Consider the following 22,520-nt stretch of genomic DNA (forward strand, 5'->3'; position numbering starts at 1 on the left):
GAGCTCAGTGAGGTTGGATGGAGAGCGTTTGTGAACAGCAGTCTTCAGCTCTTTCCACAGATTCTCGATTGGATTCAGGTCTGGACTTTGACTTGGCCATTCCAACACCTGGATACGTTTATTTGTGAACCATTCCATTGTAGATGTGTCTTTATGTTTTGGATCATTGTCTTGTTGGAAGATAAATCTCCATCCCAGTCTCAGGTCTCTTGCAGACTCAAACAGGTTTTCTTCCAGAATGGTCCTGTATTTGGCTCCATCCATCTTCCCATTAATTCTGACCATCTTCCCTGTCCCTGCTGATGAAAAGCAGGTCCAAACCATGATGCTGCCACCACCATGTTTGACAGTGGGGATGGTGTACTCAGGGTGATGAGCTGTGTTGCTTTTACACCAAACATATCGTTTTGCATTGTGGCCAAACAGTTGGATTTTGGTTTCATGTGACCAGAGCACCTTCTTCCACATGTTTGGTGTCTCCCAGGTGCTTGTGGGAAACTTTAAACAACACTTTTTATGGATATCTTTGAGAAATGGCTTTCTTCTTGCCACTCTTCCATAAAGGCCAGATTTGTGCAGTGTACGACTGATTGTTGTCCTATGGACAGACTCTCCCACCTCAGCTGTAGATCTCTGCAGTTCATCCAGAGTGATTATGGGACTCTTGGCTGCATCTGTGATCAGTCTTCTCCTTGTTCCAGATGAAAGTTTAGAGGGACGGCCGGGTCTTGGTAGATTTGCAGTGGTCTGATACTCCTTCCATTTCAATATGATTGATTGCACAGTGCTCCTTGGGATGTTTAAAGCTTGGGAAATATTTTTGTATCCAAATCCGGCTTTAAACTTCTCCACAACAGTATCTCGGACCTGCCTGGTGTGTTCCTTGGTCTTCATGATGCTCTCTGCACTTTGAACAGAACCCTGAGACTATCACAGAGCAGGTGCATTTATACGGAGACTTGATTACACACAGGTGGATTCTATTTATCATCATCAATCATTTGGGACAACATTGGATCATTCATAGATCCTCACTGAACTTCTGGAGTGAGTTTGCTGCACTGAAAGTAAAGGGGCCCAATAATATTGCACGCCCCACTTTTCAGTTTTTTATTTGTTAAAAAAGTTTGACACATCCAATAAATTTCATTCCACTTCACGATTGTGTCCCACTTGTTGTTGTTTCTTCACAAAAAATAAAAATTTTATATCTTTATGTTTGAAGCCTGAAATGTGGCAAAAGGTTGAAAAGTTCAAGGGGCCGAATACTTTTGCAAGGCACTATATATATATATATATATATATATATATATATATATAATATATACTATATAGGTGTGTTGTAGCAGAAAATCCTCCAAACATGGAGGGTAGTGGCCCTTGAGGACCAGGACTGGACACCCCTGACCCAAGGTCTCAGAAATGGATACATGCATGGATGCTTTAGCCTGTAGCACATAAATTGTCAGGTTTCTGTAGCAGCACTTTTAGACCTTAGGTAATAAAATCCTCTTAACTGAGCTGAGAAATCACATGTCTGCAGTGCGAGCAGAGGGGCACAGGACAAATTAATTAGCTGCTCAATGATGGAGGAAGGGTAATTATCCAATCCGTGCTGACTGAACGGAGCAGGAGAGAATGGCAATGTAATTATTCAGCAGCTTTTCAGAAGAGTGGCCCTTTGCCCTGAAGACATGATGCACAAACTGTGTCTTTTTTGTTGTTGTTGTTGTTTCAAACTTCAGAGGGAGAAATCAGCTGACGGGACGAGGAGGCTGCAGAAGAACTGAGAGAGTATGAAGAGACTGATGAAGAGGAGAGCACAGCGACGAACAATATTTTAAACGCGGTTCTCCAAAGTTGTTTGTCTTTAGCGTTATAATGTTCGCAGCAACAGCAGCTAAACACAACGCGAGTCTGAGAGCGCCGACGAGCAAAAACAGCATGTCCCAGCTTGAACTTGTGTCTCAGGTATTCAGGTTGGGCAACAAGGCCGAGGCTACGAACAGCGTTTACGAAGCACCCGACACTGAGCTCAGCACAAACAAGTTACAGTAACATCTTCACGTCACCGATTTCCACCGAGTCCTTTAAAAAGGTATTAGTTAAGAAGCTATGTGTTGTTTAGATTTCATCTGGGAAACTTTAACAACATTTTTGGAAGTCCCATTTGTTTGCTATCTGGGAATGATTTGTCAGGGTGTACATACCTGTAGTGATGAAACACCTTACAGTCCACTCACGCCCCTCGCACACTTCTAACTGGGATCAACCTAATTCAGGATCAGGAGTAATTCAGTCAACACTGACACTGACACTGACAGCTTCGATCCATGGCTGCACCTTTAAAACAGGAAGATCTGAGCTTTCCTGTTCAACATTTGTGCTTGTCATTTGACATTTAACATATAATTCTCATTTATTAAAGTGAAGCACATATGAAGCTACGCAAAGGATTTCCACCCCACTTTTTTGGTACAAAGTGAAAACAGCAGGGGGCGCCAGAGAGCAGGGGGCAGTTCTTTGGTGAACGCAGCCTTTTCAGCATAGGTTGCCATTTACTACTATTCTTTTTTTTATTATTATTTCAGCTGCTCCCTTTGTCAGGGGTTGCCACAGCGAGCAAACTCTCGCAGGGTTTTAGCGTCTAGGGCGCCCAGTGGAGCCAGTGAGGGTTAAATGCTGTATGGGAATAAATTCAAGCCTCAAACTGGTATGAAGCTTCTGCTATGAGACGTTAACAAGGAGCCTGCAGCAGCTCAGACTTTCATTCATAAAATCCTCTTCAAGGTGCCAGAACGGAAATCTTGAATAAAGTCGAAAGTGTTAAAATACTAACATGTGCCAAAAGGTTGAAACTGCCTTGAAGCAGTGACATTTAATTTTGAGGTAGACATTCAAAATAAATGCTATTTAACCTCCAGTCAAGAGATAAAAATAAAAAAAACAACTAAAAATCCTTGAATCTTGAATTGATAATTATGTTATACTGCAAATAATGTGACAGGTAATAAAAAAAAATTATATATTGCCAACCAGCAATCGTGCTATAATTTTAAAATCTTGTGTTAAGTTATAGTGACCAAGTTAGAGCTGTTAAATCTTGAAAAAAAAATGTGTGCAATCTCATTCAAGCTGTTAACACTTGGAGTATGTGCTATGAATGACTCTCAGCTACTACCAACAAATTTAAGCTCAATTCCAGTACAAGTGACTGAGTTATAACAATTTTTGTGTTTTCTACGTTTGATTAGCTGTGATGACCTTCTTGAAACAGGTTGACTCTAAAAGTTAATCAGTTGTAGATGTACATCCAATGATTTATTCCTGAGAGTTTCGTTAAAATCTGTGAAGCGGTTCATAAGATATTGTGCTAACAGACAAACAGGGTTGCATACCGCAGTTAATGGCAAAAATTTAGACAAATCTAGCATGAGCACAATGTGCTTGCAGTATGTATTGGGAATAACTCTCAGCTACTTCTGCAACAAATTTCAGCCTAATATCTACAAAAATTTGCCAGTTCATAGCCATTTTTGTATTTTGTTAAATTGATTAGCTGTGGTGACCTTCTTGAAACAGGTTGACTCTAAAAGTTAATCAGATGTAGATGTACATCCAATGATTTATTCCTGGGAGTTTCGTTAAAATCTGTGTAGTGGTTCATAAGATATTTTGTTAACAGACAGCGTTGCCTGCCATAGTTAATGGAAAAACATGACAAATAACTTTAGCATGAACATATAGTGCTTACAGTATAAATTAGGAATGACTCTCAGCTACTTCCACACCAAATTTCAACATTTGCCAGTTCATAGCCATTTTTTTGTTAACTGGGATCAATTCACTGCGGCGGTCGTGTTAAATAAGATTGGCTCCAAATATGAAGTGGTGTTATATTTGCTTCTAATGATTACTTTCTGAAAGTCTTATTAAAATCCTCGTGGTGGTTCATGCGATGCTTTAGTAACAGACCCAGGCAAAAACATTACCGTCTGTTTTTATGTGTGAATTATATAAAGCTCTTAATTTCTTAATAATCTGGTGGATTCATGCAAGGCATCAAACCCAAAATGTTAAATGTGTTTATGTTTGTCGTACTTTAAAAAGTTTGTGAAGCAACATGTTGCCTTGATGGTGTAAATAATTCAGTGGAAATGTCTTCATGCAGCAAAAACACTCAGGCTTTTATGAAATATTGATAAAGTTAAGGCGATTTTCTTTTATCCTAAAGAAGAAGACTTTTTATGTTTTCATATAGCTGTTCAAAAATCCACATTTGATTCATGGGCTCATAAGGTTTTCACCAGAAAAATGTTGAAATGGTGTGACAGTATAATTTTATGCACCATGATTCAAACCACTGGGACGTTCTGAACTTCCATCACTGAACAGTTCCTGAAAGTTTCATGACGTCCTCTATGAAAATGTAAATACTGTATTTTTGAGTCGATTACAAGTCCTCACATTGTTCATGAAAATTTAGGACGTTCACCGGGGCTATGACTTTTACTATATTAAAGTTCCAAATCATTGAACTTTATTTTGAAATATCCCCCCCCCCCCCCCCCCCAGTTTCCTTCAGCCTTTAGCTAGCCTTTTGCTACTTTTAACTTTAGTAACATATTGCTGCTTTCAGTAATTGTTTTAGCTTTTAGCTAACATTTTGTTCCCTTTAGCATTTAGCTAGCCTTTTGCTACCTTTAATTTTAGTAACACATTGTTGCTTTCAGTAATTGTTTTAGCTTTTAGCTAACATTTTGTTCCCTTTAGCATTTAGCTAGTGTTTTGCTACCTTTAATTTTTTGTAACACATTGTTGCTTTCAGTAATCTTTTTAGTTTTTAAATAACATGTTGCTCCATTTAGCATTTAGCTAGCATTTTGCTACTTTTAATTTTAGTAAAACATTGCTGCTTTCTGTAATTGTTTTAGCTTTTAGCTAACATTTTGTTCCCTTTAGCATTTAGCTAGCATGTTGCTACTTTTGCCTAATACTTCAGCCTTTAGCTAGCCTTTTGCCACCTTTAATTTTAGTAAAACATTGCTGCTTTCAGTAATTGTTTTAGCTTTTAGCTAACATTTTGTTCCCTTTAGCATTTAGCTAGCATTTTGCTACTTTTGCCAAATACTTCAGCCTTTAGCTAGCCTTTTGCTACTTTTAATTTTAGTAACACATTGCTGCTTTCAGCAATCTTTTTAGTTTTTAGCTAACATTTTGTTCCCTTTAGCATTTAGCTAGCATTTTGCTACTTTTGCCTAATACTTGAATCTTTAGCTAGCCTTTTGCTACTTTTAACTTTAGTAACATATTGCTGCTTTCAGTAATTGTTTTACCTTTTAGCTAACATGTTGCTCCCTTTAGCATTTAGCTAGCCTTTTGCTACTTTTGCCCAATACTTCAACCTTTAGCTAGCCTTTTGCTACATTTAATTTTAGTAACACATTTGCTGCTTTCCGTAATCTTTTTAGCTTTTAGCTAACATTTTGCTCCCTTTAGCTAGCCTTTTGCTACTTTTAGCTTCTTAAGTAGTATTTACTTTTAGCTAAGGCTCTCAGGCATCCGCTCCAGGCCATGATCATAAAATAAAATAATGAAACTGGTCTTCTTCTGTCAATTAGAAGCCCAGGTGTTTCATTATTTTATTTTATATACAGCCTCCATTACCATAGAGTTAATTAGTGTGGTATTCTGCAGACAATGAGTTTATTTTTCAGAATTAAAAAGTAATTTGTCTCTTTATTGTCAAAGTATTAAAGTGAAAATATGAAGGAAGTTCAGAAGCCTTAAAGCCCCAGCAGCTTTTTGACGCACTCGTTTCCTCCAGGTAAGCCCCGGTCGGAAGTTAAAAAAAGCTGAAGGGAGGGAGGGAGGGGCTGAATCTTACCTGTACCTGGGAGAAGGAGTGCCACTCGTCCTCGTCCGAATCTGAACCAGTATCGTGTGTTCCGTCGTGCAGCTGCCCCGGGAGGAGGTAGAAGTCAGCCAGCAGCGCCGGGAAGTGAACCAGCGACTGGAGCAGGACTCCAAACATGGAGCCTATCGCGTCGTGGAGCGAGGAGAGAGTGTCCAGGTGGCTCCAAGGTGAGCAGCATAACTCCTCTGTCCGCTCAGGTTCTTGGGCTCGCGCAGGTTCGAGGCGAAAATAGACGCAAATCCAATTGGAAGTGAAAAGTGAAGGAGGAATGAGGAAGTGTTTGTACTGACCGAGGAGCCTGAACAGTTTCTGCTCTGTGTCAACAATTCCATTTGGATCCGCTCAAACTGTTTGACTTCTCTCTTGCCGTACAGGTTTATCCCTCTTTTACCCAGAAAAATAAAAGTGAAGAGTTCACTCAAAGCCCAACAGGGATTAATGCTTCTTGCGCTGCCTGGGAATAATGGCCACCTGCTTACAAACACTTTAATCAGATTACTGGCATAATAATCCTGGCTGCTTTAGTAAATAAAGTCACCAGATGCAATTTTCTTTTTCTTGTTTGTTTACTTACAAAACATGCAGTTAGTTTTATGTATTAACATGTTAAAACAGTTACATAATAATTTAAGTTAAAGCCATTACCATTTAATACTATAACAAAAATCAGTTTTGGCACGTGTAGTCATTCAGTTTAAATCTTGACTATAACTTGTTACAATATCACAAGCTGTCACCCTCAGAGTATTGGTTGTGAATGACTCACAGCTACTACCACATCAAATTTCAGCTCAATATAAGTTAAATTGACAGAGCGAGGGCCATTTTTGTGTTGGCTGATATTGATTAGCTGCGGTGGCCATCTTGAATTGGGTTGACTTCAAACATTAAACAATTGTAACTACAATGATTACTTTCCTCTCCCAGCAGTGCTTGTAAAATCGTGCCGTTTTTCCACTTCTCCCTATCATTTCTGCCATTATTCACGCTTCTCTTTCTTCAGGAAATGTACCAACGATTTTCAAAACTGCAGTTGTCACTCCAGTCGTTAAGAAGCCTGGATTGAGAATCACTAACATTCTTCTCATGGCGGCAGATTCTGGTTTACTTTCTCTTCTCATCCTCCTCGATCTCAGTGCGGTGTTTGATACCATCTCCCTCAACATCCTCCTCCGCAGACTTTCATCTATTGGCATCACCCATACGCCCCTCGCTTGGTTTCAGTCATTTCTCTGTGGCCGCACTCCGTTCATCCAGCTTAAATCATTCAGATTCCACTTCTCCCCCATGACTTCAGGTGTGCCCCAAGGCTCTGTCCTGGGGCCCCTTCTTTTCATCATCTACCTTCTCCACCTTGGCAATATCTTCCGTAAATTTAACATTTACTTCCATTGTTTTGCCGATGACACCCAGCTCTTCTTATCCACTGCACCTAATTCTTCACTTCCTCCTTCCTTCCTCACTTCCTGCTTAGCTGAAATTAAATCCTGGTTTACATCTAACTCCCTTTAAATTAAACGGTGATAAAACAGAGTTTCTACTCATCGGTACTAAATTCACCATATCTAAAGTCAACAGTTTTTCCCTCACCATTGACCGCTCCATGGTTTCTCCCTCCCCTCACGTTAAGAGTCTGGGTGTCATTCTTGACAGCACTCTCTCTTTTCACTCTCACATCAATAATATCACCCGGTCTGCATACTTCCACCTTGGAAACATCAACCGTCCCCATCCATCCCTCTCCCCGCACTCTGCTTCCATCTTGGTCCATAGTTTGGTCATTTCTCAAATTAATTACTGCAACTCTCTTCTTTTCGGTCTGCTGCAAAAATTACTCCGCAAGCTTCAAGTGGTTCAAAATTCAGCTTCCTGCATCGTTACCTAAACCCCCTCATTTCACCACATCACCCCAGTTTTACTGCAACGTCACTGACTTCCAGTCACTTTCAGAATTCAATTTAAAATCCTGTTGTACACGTTCAAGGCCATCCGTAACCTCGTCCCTCCCTATCTGTCCCATCTCCTGCACATTATCAGCCATTCACGCTCCCTTCGTTCTTCCTCGTCCATCCTCCTCAGCACCACGGGACACAGAGCCTTTTCTCACTCCGCCCCCCAACTCTGGAACGCTCTTCCCCCAGACATCTGTAATATTGTCTCCCTTCAGACCTTCAAATCACAACTCAGAACTCATCTGTTCAAGTTAGCCTTCTCACTTTCATTTTTTGTTATTTTCTTCTTGGTTTAGTGTTTTTAAAGCCATTTTGTATTGTTTTATTTTTAATGTTGCGAAGTGTCCTTGGGTGTCTTGAAAGGCGCTAACAAAAAAAATGCATTAGTTTTTATTATTAAAAGATTTTATTTAAATGTGTTTCATGGTTTACGAGATATTTTGCTAACAAATAGGGTTGACACCAAATGCAAAAGTTTAAAGCCAAAAGCTTGTGCAATGTGTATCATGTAGACAAGTGTTGCAAATAACTCTCTGCTACTACCACACCAGATTTTAGCCTAACTTCTGAAAAACTGAGTGAATTTAGGTCATTTTTGTGTTTTTTTTCCAAGTTCAGTTGGCTGTAGCAGCCATCTTGAATTGTGTTGACTCCAAAAGTTAACTGGTTGTACAGCCAGTAAATACTTTTTGAAAGTGTTATTAACATTTACAGTAGTTCATGTGATATTTTGCTAACAGACAGACAAATGCATAAACAATATTGTCCGTCTTTGCTTTTTGATGTGTGCAAACCAATGATTACTTATGTAAACTGATGTAAATCAATTGTTTCCACCTCTTTACTTAAGTTTTCACGTTTAAAAGATTCCTTTTGTAGTTTTATGAAGTAGTTTAATCACATTTACCTTGTGTTTTGTGTTTCAGTAGTTCCTATAGCTAAGCTTGCACAAATGAGAATTTATTCATTAATAAATTAATAACTCAAACTTCTCAGTTTTCAAGGATGACATTTTTCCTTTTTGCCTATAATTGCCCTACAATAAGGCAGAGTAAATTCATTTTTCATGCCTGTGCATGCTCTCTCACTGTAGTGTTTCCATTCCTGCTGGAAGCTTCCAAATGCTTTAAGCATTCATGTGTGCTTGTCCTGCTGTGACCAGGTCTGGATGCCCCCATAAGTCAATACCAGGTCTCAGAGTGGGCTTTATCGGGCATGAATCTTCTCAGTTTGACCTCCCTGGACCTGGAGAAGTTGGGAGTCTCTAAGATTGGACACCAGGAGCTCATACTGGAAGCTGTGGAGAAGCTCTGCTCTCTGGTGAGTGAGGATTAGCAGTTGTGTGTTTGTTTACATGTCTGCAGTGGTGCTCCTTATCTACAAGACTTTCTGTTGTGTGTGTGTGTTATGAAAGTGATGGATATTAACTGAGCAATAATCCATGTTTTATCATTGCAGTATAGAGATTTACAAGACATGTGTGTAAAATGTAAACAAAAAACAGAATGCAATGATTTGCAATCTTATAAACCCATATTTTATTCACAATGGAACAAAGTATCACACAACCTATCAAATGTTTAGACTAAGATATTGTACCGCTGTTTTTTTATTTTGGGGGGGGGCGCAAATTTAGATTTTTTTTTTTTTTTCTTTCAGCAACACATCTCAAATAAGTTGAAACAGGGATATGTTTACAGATGTGCTCAATGGATAAGATGCTTATGCCATTGGCGCAAATTCACCCCCATATCATCAGAGAGGCATGTTTTTGAACTGTGCACTGATAGCAAGCCAGATGGTTCCTCTCCCCTTCAGTATGGAGGATGTGGTATCTGTGGTTTCCAGAAAAAAATCTTAACAGGTTTTAGTAAAATATTCACATTCTTCATCTTCATCATCTTCTACCACTTATCCATAGTTGGGTTGCAGAGGCAACAGGTCCAGGAGAGAAACCCAGACATCCCTCTCCCCAGCAACGCTTGACTTGGGGGACCCCAAGGCATTCCCAGGGCAGAGAAGATACACAATCCCTCCAGCATTTTTTAGATCTTCCCCAGGGCCTCCTACCAGAGGGATGTGCCTGGAAAACCTCTAAAGGGAGGCATCCATATGGCATCCTAATCAGATGCACGAACCACCTCAACTGATACCTTTTGATGCGAAAGAGTAGCAGCTCTACTAGCTTCCCCCAGATGATGGATCTTCTCACCTTATTGCTAAGGCTGAACCTCGTCACCCTATGAAGGAAGACCATTTCGTCCGCTTGCATCCAGGATCTCGTTCTTTCGGTCATTATCCAAACCTCATGACCATAGATGAGGGTTGGAATGAAGGTAGACCAGTAAATCGAGAGCTTTGCCTTTTGACTCAGCTCTTTCTTCACCACGACAGACCAACGCAATGCCCACATTACTGAGGACAAGGCCCCAACTCGCTCCATTCCTCCATTACTTTTTTTCATTCAACCTTTATTTATACAGGTTAGTCTCATTGAGTCACAAGGACTCATTTACAAGAGAGACCTGTTTTAGACAGACAACATATAACGTACAGACAACAATAAACTACAATAAAATGCAATTAAAATAAAAGCAGTGTTATAAAACAATAAAATCAAGGTGCTTTATAAAATGTATACAAAATATATAAAATATACGTGTGAACAAGACGCCCAGATACTTTAACACCTCCACCTGAGGCAAAGTCTCACCCCCAACTCGGAGACAGCATTCAACATGCTTCCTGTCGAGAACCTTGCCTCTGACTTGGAGGAACTGACTCTCATTCTAGCCGTTTCACACTCTACTGCAAATCGCCCCAGTGAAGGTCTTGGCCCCAAGATGTCAACAGAACTACATCATCTGCATATAGCTGAAATGAGATTCTGAGGTTACCAAATCAGAAACCCTCCTCTCCCAGACTGTGTCTTGAGATCCTGTCCATGAACACCACAAACAAGATTGGACACTAGGGATAGTCCAGGCAAAGTCCGACCTGCACTGGGAACATGCTCAACCTTTTGCAGAAAATGCAGACACAGTTCCTGCTTTGGTTATACAAGGACCGGATATCCCTTTAAAGCAACCCAGGCATCCCATATTCTTGCAGCACTCTAACATAATGCCTCGAAGAACATGGTCATAAGCCTTATCCAGGTCCACAAAACACATGTAGACACATGTAGGCCTGAACATGGCCCATTCAGATTCCATGTACCGACCCCCCCCTCCAGGTTCGACCCCCAGGCGCTCGCCAGCGAGTTCTCCTCCAGGTCTGGCTCCTGGGAGGTGTCCCATTTTCCCAATTCCAGGCAAGGTATCCTGATGCCTCTGTTGTTGATTCATCAAGATTTTTGAATTGCTCTTAGCAATTCTTCCTCCAAGGCCTGTTTGCCATGCGAGACTCTACCAGGGGCTAATGTCCCAGGCAACATAGCCCTCAGGATCAAAAGGGTACTCAAACCCCGCCACCATGTTAAAAGTGGCAATTTGGCAGAGGAGGTATATTCATAATCGCAACATATATCTTATTCAAAATTACCTAATTTGTAAAAAAAAAAAGAAAGAAAAAGAAAAGGTGCATTTGTTTAGTTTAATCATTCTTTGTTTGCTTTGTTCCACTGGGGTTTATGCAAACCACTGTATTCTGTTTTGGGCGTGCAGTTGGTACATGATACCCAGGGTACTCCAGTTTCCTCCCACAGACATCAAACATACATGTTAGGCTAATTGGTAACTCTAAATCGTCCCTAAGTGTGAGTGACAGTGTGAATCTACGATTACTGTTCTCACAGACATCCAAATCCTGCTTCGGATGTCCTTTAGCAGGTCAAAGTTCTTATTGCTTTTTTCTCAATTCAAAGTCCCCCGCTCAAGTATATCCATCTATTCATCCATCCATCCGGTCCTGGAGGCAATCAGAGGCTGCATAATTAAATTTACGGCCTATCCAAACTTGCAAGAATGTTATAGGGATTTAGGTAATTGAGTTGGTATGTTTCCAGAATAGCTTTTGTTTCACTTTAAGTACTAATTTAGCAGGACAGAGCCAGGCAAATGTCCAGCTCTGGTGACGTATCAAGCTGTAAACATCAAGCTAAGACAGCTTAGACTTCTGGTTATTGAGGTTTTGAAATGACCATAAGACAGATCAAACTGCGGTAAGAGCTTTATCCAAAGTCTGCAATAATTAAATGCTTAGCATTCCTTAAATGGATGCATACTGCTCACCACATTTCATGTCAGAGTATTACACTAACATTGTCTAATGCGTAGAGATGGTGATGTACCCTTTGATGTCAAATCTTCATGAAAACATTATGCAAGATCTCACAGTTCTTGTTAGGTCTTGTGGTATAAATTCATGCCAATTAGGGTATATGATGTGGATGAGCCTCAACTACTATCACAACACATTTTACTTCAGTCTCTGTAAAACTGACAGTTATATCCATTTTTGTTTTAACTAAACATAAATAACTGTAGTGGCCATCTTGAATTAGGTTAACGCCAAAAAAAAAAATCCTATATAGATGTCCATTGAAAGATTACTTTCTGAAAGTTTCATTAAAATTTAACTAGTGCTTTAGCGGTCTTTTTGTTAACCGACAAACAAGTGTCTCCAACGCTTAGTGGTAAAATTTTAGGCAGAAAATTCAAACGGAGCATGTGTTCAGAATGACTTTCAGCTACTACCACACCAAATTTTCTCTCGTTATCTGTAAAATTGACAGTAATTTTTGTGTTTGTAAAGGTTGCTTGGCTTTGGCGGCCATCTTGAATTGGGTCATCTCTAAAAATTAGAGTTGCAGATGTACATCTAGTGGGTTTTTTTTTCTCTGATTTGTTTTAATAAAATTATAGTGGTTCGTGAGTTATTCTGCTAACAGAGAGGCAAACCCATAGTCACAGGCATTTAAACATATTTGCCCACTTTTTCGGCAGCAGCTGATAACAAGAGAAAGCTTTTACCTTTAAACAAGGCGAGTATGAGGTTGTGTGTACTCTTCATGGATCTTGAAGTCAGAGAGGAAGTGCCAGCACTCATGACTCAGTCCAAACACATTCAAGCTCACAGCTTCATATTTAGCAGCTACAGTGTTGAAAAGGCCATAAAAGATTCATGGCCACTTGTTTGATGAGCTTGTTCCCGTCACTGCATGATGTACCAACAAAGCCTGACTGGTCGAAAGCTCTTGACCCTACGATGAGTGCACCGTTCCAATGAAAGGCTCCATTACCAGTGCCTTTGAAGAGTCATGTCTCTGTCACTGGGTAGCAAATAATGATGACAGGCATGTGAGAGGAGCATAAGAAACTCTGTTATTCTAAAGGACTTTTAAGGTTACGTAATCTAATGTTACACTGGTTGGCTATTTCTGTCATGTCTGATTTGTATTGCATTATAACTTGGGCTACAGTTCAGCTCTGTAAGCTTCGTAATATACTGGCGTTAAGACAGTTTAAATATCGACAGCTTTAAATGGGGTGTGTGTGTTCATTTGTCTGTTGGCAAAATTCTCGTAAACCTCTGGATGGATTTTAATCAAATCCTTAGAAAGTATTCATTAAATGTACATCTCCAACTGATTTGGAGTCGTTCTGTTTTGAAATGGCCATCGATGCTCACTGACCTTATCAAACACAAAATGACTATAACTCAGCCATTTTTACAGATATTGAGGTGACATTTGTTGTCTTAGTGCTAACAGACCACATAAGCTATTTTTTATTTTTTTTTAACTTGCAAAGCGGCTGGTTTATATGCATTGACTCGAAGATTGCTAGCGTTACTTTAATTATACATGTTATTTTAGAGAGATTTAAAAATATCTAATGTTGAGTTTCATTACCGGTAATATGCAAGTAATACCCAACGGTGTTGTGAGTAGCTGTTAAGACATGTTGCAATACAGTGGCGTAAAACAAATGTAATAGAAATGCTGAAGTTAGATTTTTCAACTTTCAGTACATGATTGGAATGACAGAGTGGGGAGCAATCTTTTGGTTTAAATCTACTTGACGTCACAGTATGCTACTGGATCTTCAAAGTATCACACTTAGCAGGTTTGCACTTGGCAATTTTCCTTAATGTGTCATATAAAATAGCAGATATTGCTTCTTAAGCTGAAATGTTCTTGCTGGTCCAGAATTCTCTGTTCACTTGACATCATCATAAAACACATCTGCATGACATCTGTCTAATGGGTGGTTTGACACACTGCAAATAGAAACCAGTTTCACACAAGCCTGACAACGTTCTTCCCTCTTCAGTGGAGTGTACATTGAGGCAGAAGAAGGGTGTTAACGTTTTTTCACCACTGTTACACCTCTGAGTGAGCAGCGGGGGTAGTCGCGGAGTGGTAACGGTGTAAGAGGGCAATTATGTGCTGACAAGTATTTTGTGCTACCAGCCAGATGCATATGGGCACAAATCCCAGTCGTATATATTTTGTGCTTGTAAATCAAAATGTTGGGGAATAAAATGTTTGTACATCCATAGATAAGAATTTATGTGTATGTAAAAACGATTCATATTTGTAAAAATTAATTACACAGTAAAACTGTATATAAATTTCAGCGCTCAAGTTCCCTGACTTGCATGAGTTTAAACTTGCAAATATGAATTATGACTGGATGTTTCTTCCTTTCAGCTGATTGGTCAATGCCATGTCAATCACATATTTAACAATCCAATCAGAGAACGGATGGGTTTGGCTGTCGGGGTGGGGGTCTTGGAAGGGCAGTACATTTTGAAGATGGAGGACGGTACCAGCGCTACCGTACGTGATGTACAAAAATATATATCTGGGCGATGATTTTGGTTTTGTTCCACTAAACCATAAAGCAATGCCTACCTGAGCCGTAGAAGCGTTTGTACCGTCCTCTATCTCTAAAATGTTCTACCGGTACTAGGCCCCTATTTCCTTAATTTTGCAACAAAATAAGTTGTGTTATGATGTTTACAAATACAGACGCATAAATTCTTATCGGTGGAGTTGTAATTCTCAGACATTTTGGTTTGCAAGGTGCAAAAGTTATTCACAACCATATTTTGATTTACAAGCACAAAATAAAATGTATATGACTGGAATTTGTGCTCGTAGATGCAGGATTTTGAAAAGTGGAAACGATCAACAGAATTGTTTAATGAAACTTGTGTTAAATGGTAAACGGTGTGCAACAATGCCACAAACTTAAGTGTTATATTTATTTTCAGTGCACAGTGTCATGGTGCATTAAAAGCACACATTTTGGTAAGTTGATTGGTTCACAGAGCTATAAAGTAAATTAGGGATATATGTATGTACATGTATGACAATCTGTTTTGGATGTTTTTGACCAATAAGTTTTTTTTTTTCATTCGTTCAACCTGTTCTTTATGCAGGCTAGTCTCATTGAGCCACGAGGACCCATTTACAAGAGAGACCTGTTCCAGACAGAACATATAAAGTACAGACAACAATAAACTACAGTAAAAATGCAGTTAAAATAAGAGTAGTGTATATCAAGGTGCTGTAAAACGATGAAATACTAAAAAACAAGAACATATCTGCTTTGATTTTTCTATTGACATTATCAAATGTTTGAAACCCCTTAAAGAGATTTAAGTGGACAGCTTCAGTTCCTGTTGCAAGGTGTTCCAGGTGCAGGAGCAGAATAGGAAAAGGCCTTTTTGCCAAGTTCAGTCCGCAATGAGGGAACGCTGCAGGTAACGATGGACTGAGAGCGCATGTTGTAACTGCACTGACGGCGTGACACGTGGGAGGAGATACAAGAAGGCAGCGGACCAAGGAGGGATTTAAAGATGAAAATGAACCAGTGAGAGAGCGTTCACGTGGATAATGATGACCAGCTGACCAGTGAATACAAGGTGCAGTCATGGGTACGGTAGTTGCAACCAGTTATGAGTCTTGGCGTGCCGTGGTAGACGGCAACCAACATCTGCAAGGAACTGGCAGGGGCATTCATTTAAATAATGTCACCATAGTCAGTGGCTGGTAGGAAGGTAGCGTTACAATGTGTTTTCTGGCATTCAGAGTTAAACGAGATCTATTTCTGAATAAGGAACTCCGTTTTAATTTCAGTTTCTTTATGAAGTTTTCGACACGTGGTTTAAAAGAGATGTGCGTCGACCAAAATTCCCAAGTATTTGTAAGAGTCTGCAAACTCAATAGGAACACCATGCATGGATGAGATGGGAGGAAGGTGACTTGCTGAAATGGACTAGGCCTTTCTGACGGAAGATGGGAAAGATAGTGTTGAAACTTTTTAGCATCAGAAGTAAAGTCAGCTCAGTTGGTGTAAAAGTGTGAATCCTCTCAAACAAAACAAATTTCTGTCTAATTGCCATGATAGAGGACCTGTTTTAGGCTTTACGTGGCTTCATTTAAAACCAGTTAGTGAATGAGTGACAGGAAACAAGAGGAGGTGGATTTTAAGTATACGATAAGAGCTGGACCAACCAATGACGTCATCACAGGAGCAGGGCTTGGCTACTTTTAAGGTATGTGCTTTCTGTGTGCTCTCTCCAGAGTTACGGCTTCAGAGGGGAGAGCCTGAAAGTTTTAACGGAGAAGTTGGCCGCTGTTGCCCACACGCTGCAGACGAGCATTCAAAGCCGCTGGCGCCTCAATGGCTACGATGGTCGGAGCACCACCAAGATGTCTACTGGGGTTCTGAACATTGTCGTTGAACTCATCACGTCTGCTAAAGGCCTTTTCTCTTTACTCAACAGGTTTGTGAAAAGGAACCTTAAATGTAATGCTTGAAATATTGCTGTGTTTTTCATTTAAAAGTAGGTTAAATGTATTTTTTTATGTTTTTTGTATACAACTGAAGGTTTTCCAAATTTATAAAAGTTTTAATTTCAATGTCAGTTTTAAATCCAAGTTATCACAAACATGGTGTAACTGACAAAATCATCCTTTTTTAAATCAGTGATTAAAATAGGATGCAATATGCACTATATAGCTAATTTTATTTATTTGTGTTTTAATCATTTGAATAAAAAAATACATTGCCTGTTATTTTAAGGGAATATCTCAACAGGAAGTTATCAACAAATATGTCACCTTCAAGACAACTTACTGTACTTTAAGTGCAATAAATGCAATATTTTCAAACTTACTTAATATACTGATTACATTTTTAATTAGCCTTTCTACCACTATTCTGTCCAAACTAATTTGAAGTACAATTTGACTTTACAGATATCAGTTTTTCCAGCTCAGCGGATACAACGATACCAAAAACATATTCACTTACTGCAAAAACCTGGGAGATATTGTGCACAAGGTGGGTGTGTTCGTCTTAATTATTGCATGAAGATGGTACCATGTGACTCGTTCATTTAATCTGATGTTCAAAAATCTGCCCAGCTCTTATTTGTTGACACCAGATTTCTGACCCTTGTGTGAAGCATTTTACAGCCATTTTATTAAACCAATGAGATTAGGGATGCACGATATTGGATTTTTGGCCGATATGTTAAAACTTATTTGGCCGATACCGATATTTTATATACTTGTCTTTGTCAGAACATAGCATCTTATTTAGGCTTATTTGCTACAAAAATTATGTAACAGCTGTAAAAGCTGGTGACATATATTCAATAACAGCCATATGATCTGCAGAGCACTTTAACTTATATAATGAAAAGTGTTAAATGTTATTTATTAGCATTAGTCACCTGCGATGCTGTCTCACTTGTGGAGGTTTGTTCCAGGTTCCTATAGCTGCAGTGTGAGATCCTCTGCACTCGTGTGCATGAAGGACAGACTTTATAAGATCAAAGTTTTTGTCTATCCATTGTGCCGTAAGACTAATCATGCTAACGAGGTTAACACTTAACGTCCAAATGTCTGTGGTAAAACTCACCCAAGTGCTATCGGCTATTAGCTTCTCAATGACGTTGGAAATAACGTCTTGTAACTCTGATAAGTTTACATCGGAAAAATATCTCCGACTGGGGACGATGTAGCGAGGCTCAACGTAGTCCAAAAATCCTCGGATTCCAGTATCCTTAATGGAAAAAACCCCTTCCATTTTGAATTTTCCTCTCTGTCATGAGATCAGGTAGGCGTGCGCGACATCATCACGTGCTGCCGCTGCAGGCGTCCTTGTCACTGGGTTGTCATGCAAAAACAGCGTCTTTTATATCGGTGAGTTATTTTGATGGAATGGCCGATGTCTGATATTGAACTTTAACGCTAATATCTACTGATACCATGCCGATAATATCGTGCATCCCTAGATGAGATGTTTTAACTTAAACTGCACACAAGTTACTTACAGGTGCATCTCAAAGAAAAAGTTTAATTTATTTTGTCAGTCTTTTCAGAAAGTGAAACTCATTTATAGATTCATTGCACGTAGAGTGAAATATTTCAAGCCTTTATTTCTTGTAATTTGATTATGGCTTAAAAATAATGAAAAATCAAAATTCAGTGTCTCAGAAAAACAGAATATTCCACAGCCATCTTCTGGTACCTCTGTCAGTGTGGGCAGGAGTCGAGTCCTGCTGGAAAATGAAACCATCATCTCCATAAAGCTCGTCAGCAGCAGGAAGCATGCAGTCTCTAAAATGTCCTGCTAGATGCTGCACTGACTGAGGGCTTCAGAAAAACACAGTGGACCAACACCAGCAGAGGACATGGACCCAAACCGTCACTAGCTATGTTTACATGCGCAACATTCTTTGATCGGATTGAAATGTATTCAGATTAAATAATCCAAAAGTATCGTTTACATGGATACAATCCGCTCACGACGAGCGTTTCCATGCAGCTGACTTTTATTCTGAATAGAAATACTGACATGCGCAGAGTGATAAACTCTCCTTAAAAAACATAGAAGAAGAAGTTCTACTTCCACGATGAACGTAAACAAACCTGAGCGCCCAAAATGGACCCGTGCCAGGTTTTAATGACTGTGGAAACTTCCTTCTGGACTTGAACAATGTGGATTCTGGACCTCTTCTCTCTTCCTCCAGACTCTGAGACCTTGATTTATAAATGACATGAAAATGTACTTTCATCGGAAAAGAGGACATCGGACCATTGAGCAACAGTCCAGTTCTTTGTTTCCACAGCAGGTAAGACACTTATGATGTTGTCTCTGGGTCTGGAGTGGCTGGACTTGAGGAATGAGACGTTTGTAGCTCGTGTTGAGGAGTTCATCAGCTGATTAAGGTGTGACACCAGGAGTTCACAGTATTGAACGTCTTCAATATTCTAATCTTCCAAGACGCAGAATATTAAACCTTTGTTTTATGAGTTTCACTTTCTGAAATGGTTGATGACAAAAACAGAACTTTTTCACGATATTCTAATTTTTTAAGGTGCACCTGTTTATTTCTAGACATTATGTCACAGACGGCAAATATTCAGAGGAACTACAACCTGTTGTGTGAATTTCTTCTCAAGCCTGCCTGTTTGATGTGAAAAACAAAGCAGAAGCTCAGACTGTTCAGTTCAACTTGAGTTTTGCTCTTTTTTTTTTTTCCCTAAATCTGAAAATTCTTGGCATATTTGCAGGCAGCCGAGCCTTAAAGGAGATTAGGTTGAAGATATTTTGCTGGAGTTCAGTGCGTTCAGTTCGGTTTGTTTGCTTGTCGTCCTGGTGTCTGGAAATATTTGAAGACGCAGGAAGAGAAGGACTCATAACAGGATGCGTGTAACGTGAGTGAAAAGTGTTTCTAGGTGCTGTGGCAGGGAGGACAGGCCTGGATATGTTGCGCCGTCTGGGGGAGGGAGGGAGGGAGGAGACTCAGAAGGGATTGCACTGCCACTGGTAAATGACTTTTGCTCTTGGGGGAGTGAACACAGCCGAGAACAACAGGCAGCGAGAGGCGAGTTATTCTGGAACGCTGCTGACAGCAGAGAAAACTTCTCTGATTGAAGCTTAGAACGGAGGAGAGCTCCAAGTAGAGAGAGAAGCGGAACAGACTGAAAGAGGAGACTCTGGATTATAAGGAGTTTATATTTAGCTAGATTTGGATGCCTGCCCAAGATGACAGGTACCTTTCTCTGATTGGATAATTCTCCACAAGGTGATCCTTCTTTTACTGCTACAGGATTCAGCTTCAGTCCTTAGGGTAGACCAAGCATGCACTAAAATATAAAAGCAAGATTATTTGAAAAAGGTTCTTTAGGATTTAAAACTAACTTCTGTCGATACTAGAAAAAAACATGAAGTGGAACCGTCAGGTCACGAAGCTCACAGGACTTTCATATGGGAAGTAAGTAATAACACCTCTCTGTGATGTTTCTTCTAATGGTGACATTGTTATCATGTACCTCGAGATTAAACTGGGAGGTGTTTATAGCAGAGGCATTAGCGAGCTGACGCTGATAAGATGTTTTAGCTCCTACGCTGTGAATCAGTCGGCCCTGCTGACTGTTGTTTTCATTCATTGCTGGCTCAGGATGCATTACAGTGTTGAGTCAGTGCTTAGCAAGTAAAATATCTGCTGCTTTTCTGCTGCTTCTGTATTGATGATTGCTTTTAATGCTAGACTATTGTTTGCTAAGTTCCTGTTTTTGAGTATTGCACTTCATGCAGGTGTTTTAAAGTTATAAAGAGCAGAAGAAGTTTGGTTGTTGTGACAAACCTCTCACATTTCAACATCTGTGTAAAGTTTTTAAATTTCAGCTCACCAACTTGTAACTAATTCTCCTAGTAAGTGGTGGAAATGAATGCTGTGCCATTGCTTGGCAGATGAGGTTAAAAGTCAGATGGGACCCCTTGTTCTTCACCTGACATGCTACAGCCATTTTGGCCAAAGTGGAAAATAACAACAGGTACTCCTGCCAAAATGGAGTCATTCTTCTCCACTATTGCCATTGCAATCTAGCCCCTTAGATAGATTATTAAGTACTGTATATAAATGTGTTGTACAAACCGGATTCCAAAAAAGTTGGGACACTAAACAAATTGTGAATAAAAACTGAATGCAATGATGTGGCGATGGCAAATGTTGATATTTCATTTGTAATATAACATAGATGACAGATCAAAAGTTTAGTCTGAGTAAATATAACATTTTAAAGGAAAAATATGTTGATTCAAAATTTTCACAGTGTCAACAAATCCCAAAAAAGTTGGGACAAGTAGCAATAAGTGGCTGGAAAAAGGAAATTGGGCATATAACGAACAGCTGGAAGACCAATTAACACTAATTAGGTCAATAGACAACATGATTGGGTATAAAAAGAGCTTCTCAGAGTGTCAGTGTCTCTCAGAAGCCAAGATGGTAACAGGATCACCAATTCCACCATTGCTGCGCAGAAAGATAGTGCAGCAATACCAGAATGGTGTTACCCAGCGTAAAGTAGCAAAGACTTTTAAGTTATCATCATCAACCGTGCATAACATCATCAAAAGATTCAGAGAATCTGGCACAATCGCTGTGCGTAAGGGTCAAGGCCGTAAAACTCTACTGGATGCTCGTGATCTCCGGGCCCTTAAACGTCACTGCACCTCAAACAGGAATGCCACTGTCAAGGAAATAACAGAATGGGCTCAGGAATACTTCCAGAAAGCATTGTCAGTGAACACAATCCACCGTGCCATCCGCTGTTGCCAGCTGAAACTCTACAGTGCAAAGAGGAAGCTCCACAAGCTCAGACATTTACACTGGGCCAGTGGTCATTTAAAATGGAGTGTGGCAAAATGGAAGACTGTTCTGTGGTCAGATGAGTCACGGTTTGAAGTTCTTTATGGAACACTGGGACGCCATGTCATCCGGACCAGAGAGGACAAGGATAGCCCAAGTTGTTATCAACGCTCCGTTCAGAAGCCTGCATCACTGATGGTATGGGGTTGCATGAGCGCTTGTGGCATGGGCAGCTTGCATGTCTGGAAAGGCACCATTAATGCAGAGAACTATGTTCAGGTTCTAGAACAACATATGCTCCCATCTAGACGTCATCTCTTTCAGGGAAGACCCTGCATTTTTCAACACGATAATGCCAGACCACATTCTACAGCAATCACAACATCATGGCTACATAGGAGAAGGATCCGGGTACTGAAATGGCCAGCCTGCAGTCCAGATCTTTCACCTATAGAGAACATTTGGTGCATCATAAAGAGGAAGGTGCGACAAAGAAGGCCCAAGACGATTGAACAGTTAGAGTCCTGTATTAGACATGAATGGGAGAGCATTCCTATTTCTAAACTTGAGAAACTGGTCTCCTCTGTCCCCAGACGTCTGTGGAGTGTTGTAAGAAGAAGGGGGGATGCCACACAGTGGTAAAAATGGACTTGTCCCAACTTTTTTGGGATTTGTTGACGCCATGAAATTTGGAAACAACAGATTTTTCCCTTAAAATGATACATTCTCTCAGTTTAAACTTTTGATCTGTGATTTGTGTTCTATTCTGAATAAAATATTAGATGTTGGCACCTCCACATCATTGCATTCAGTTTTTATTCACAATTTGTTTAGTGTCCCAACTTTTTGGGAATCTGGTTTGTATTACAATTAAATTGAAATGGAGCTAAATAAGATTTCTGATATGAAATTTATTGGTTTGCTTTTGTATTTATGGTCTTCTTGTACCTTAGGATGATTTCTGTTGCAAATGCAAATTGATGCATATACCTGTGTGTGTGTGTGTGTGTGTGTGTGTGTGTGTGTGTGTG

At 39.8% G+C, this 22,520-nt stretch overlaps 1 protein-coding gene across 1 annotated transcript in view; it reads left to right on the top strand.

Annotated features, from left to right (window-relative positions):
- Positions 1-5,904: 5,904 nt before the first annotated feature.
- cnksr1 (connector enhancer of kinase suppressor of Ras 1) overlaps positions 5,905-22,520 on the top strand; it is a 48,308-nt gene continuing 31,692 nt past the window's right edge. The window contains exons 1-4 of the mRNA XM_037695328.1: positions 5,905-6,084; positions 9,032-9,189; positions 16,406-16,608; positions 17,084-17,168. Of these exons, the coding sequence (XP_037551256.1) occupies positions 6,033-6,084; positions 9,032-9,189; positions 16,406-16,608; positions 17,084-17,168 (498 nt within the window). The 5' untranslated portion in view covers positions 5,905-6,032. The remainder of the gene's footprint in view (positions 6,085-9,031; positions 9,190-16,405; positions 16,609-17,083; positions 17,169-22,520) is intronic.

This window comes from Nematolebias whitei, chromosome 21 (assembly GCF_014905685.2).
Source record: "Nematolebias whitei isolate Nwh7 chromosome 21, NemWhi1, whole genome shotgun sequence".
Lineage (NCBI taxonomy): Eukaryota > Metazoa > Chordata > Actinopteri > Cyprinodontiformes > Rivulidae > Nematolebias > Nematolebias whitei.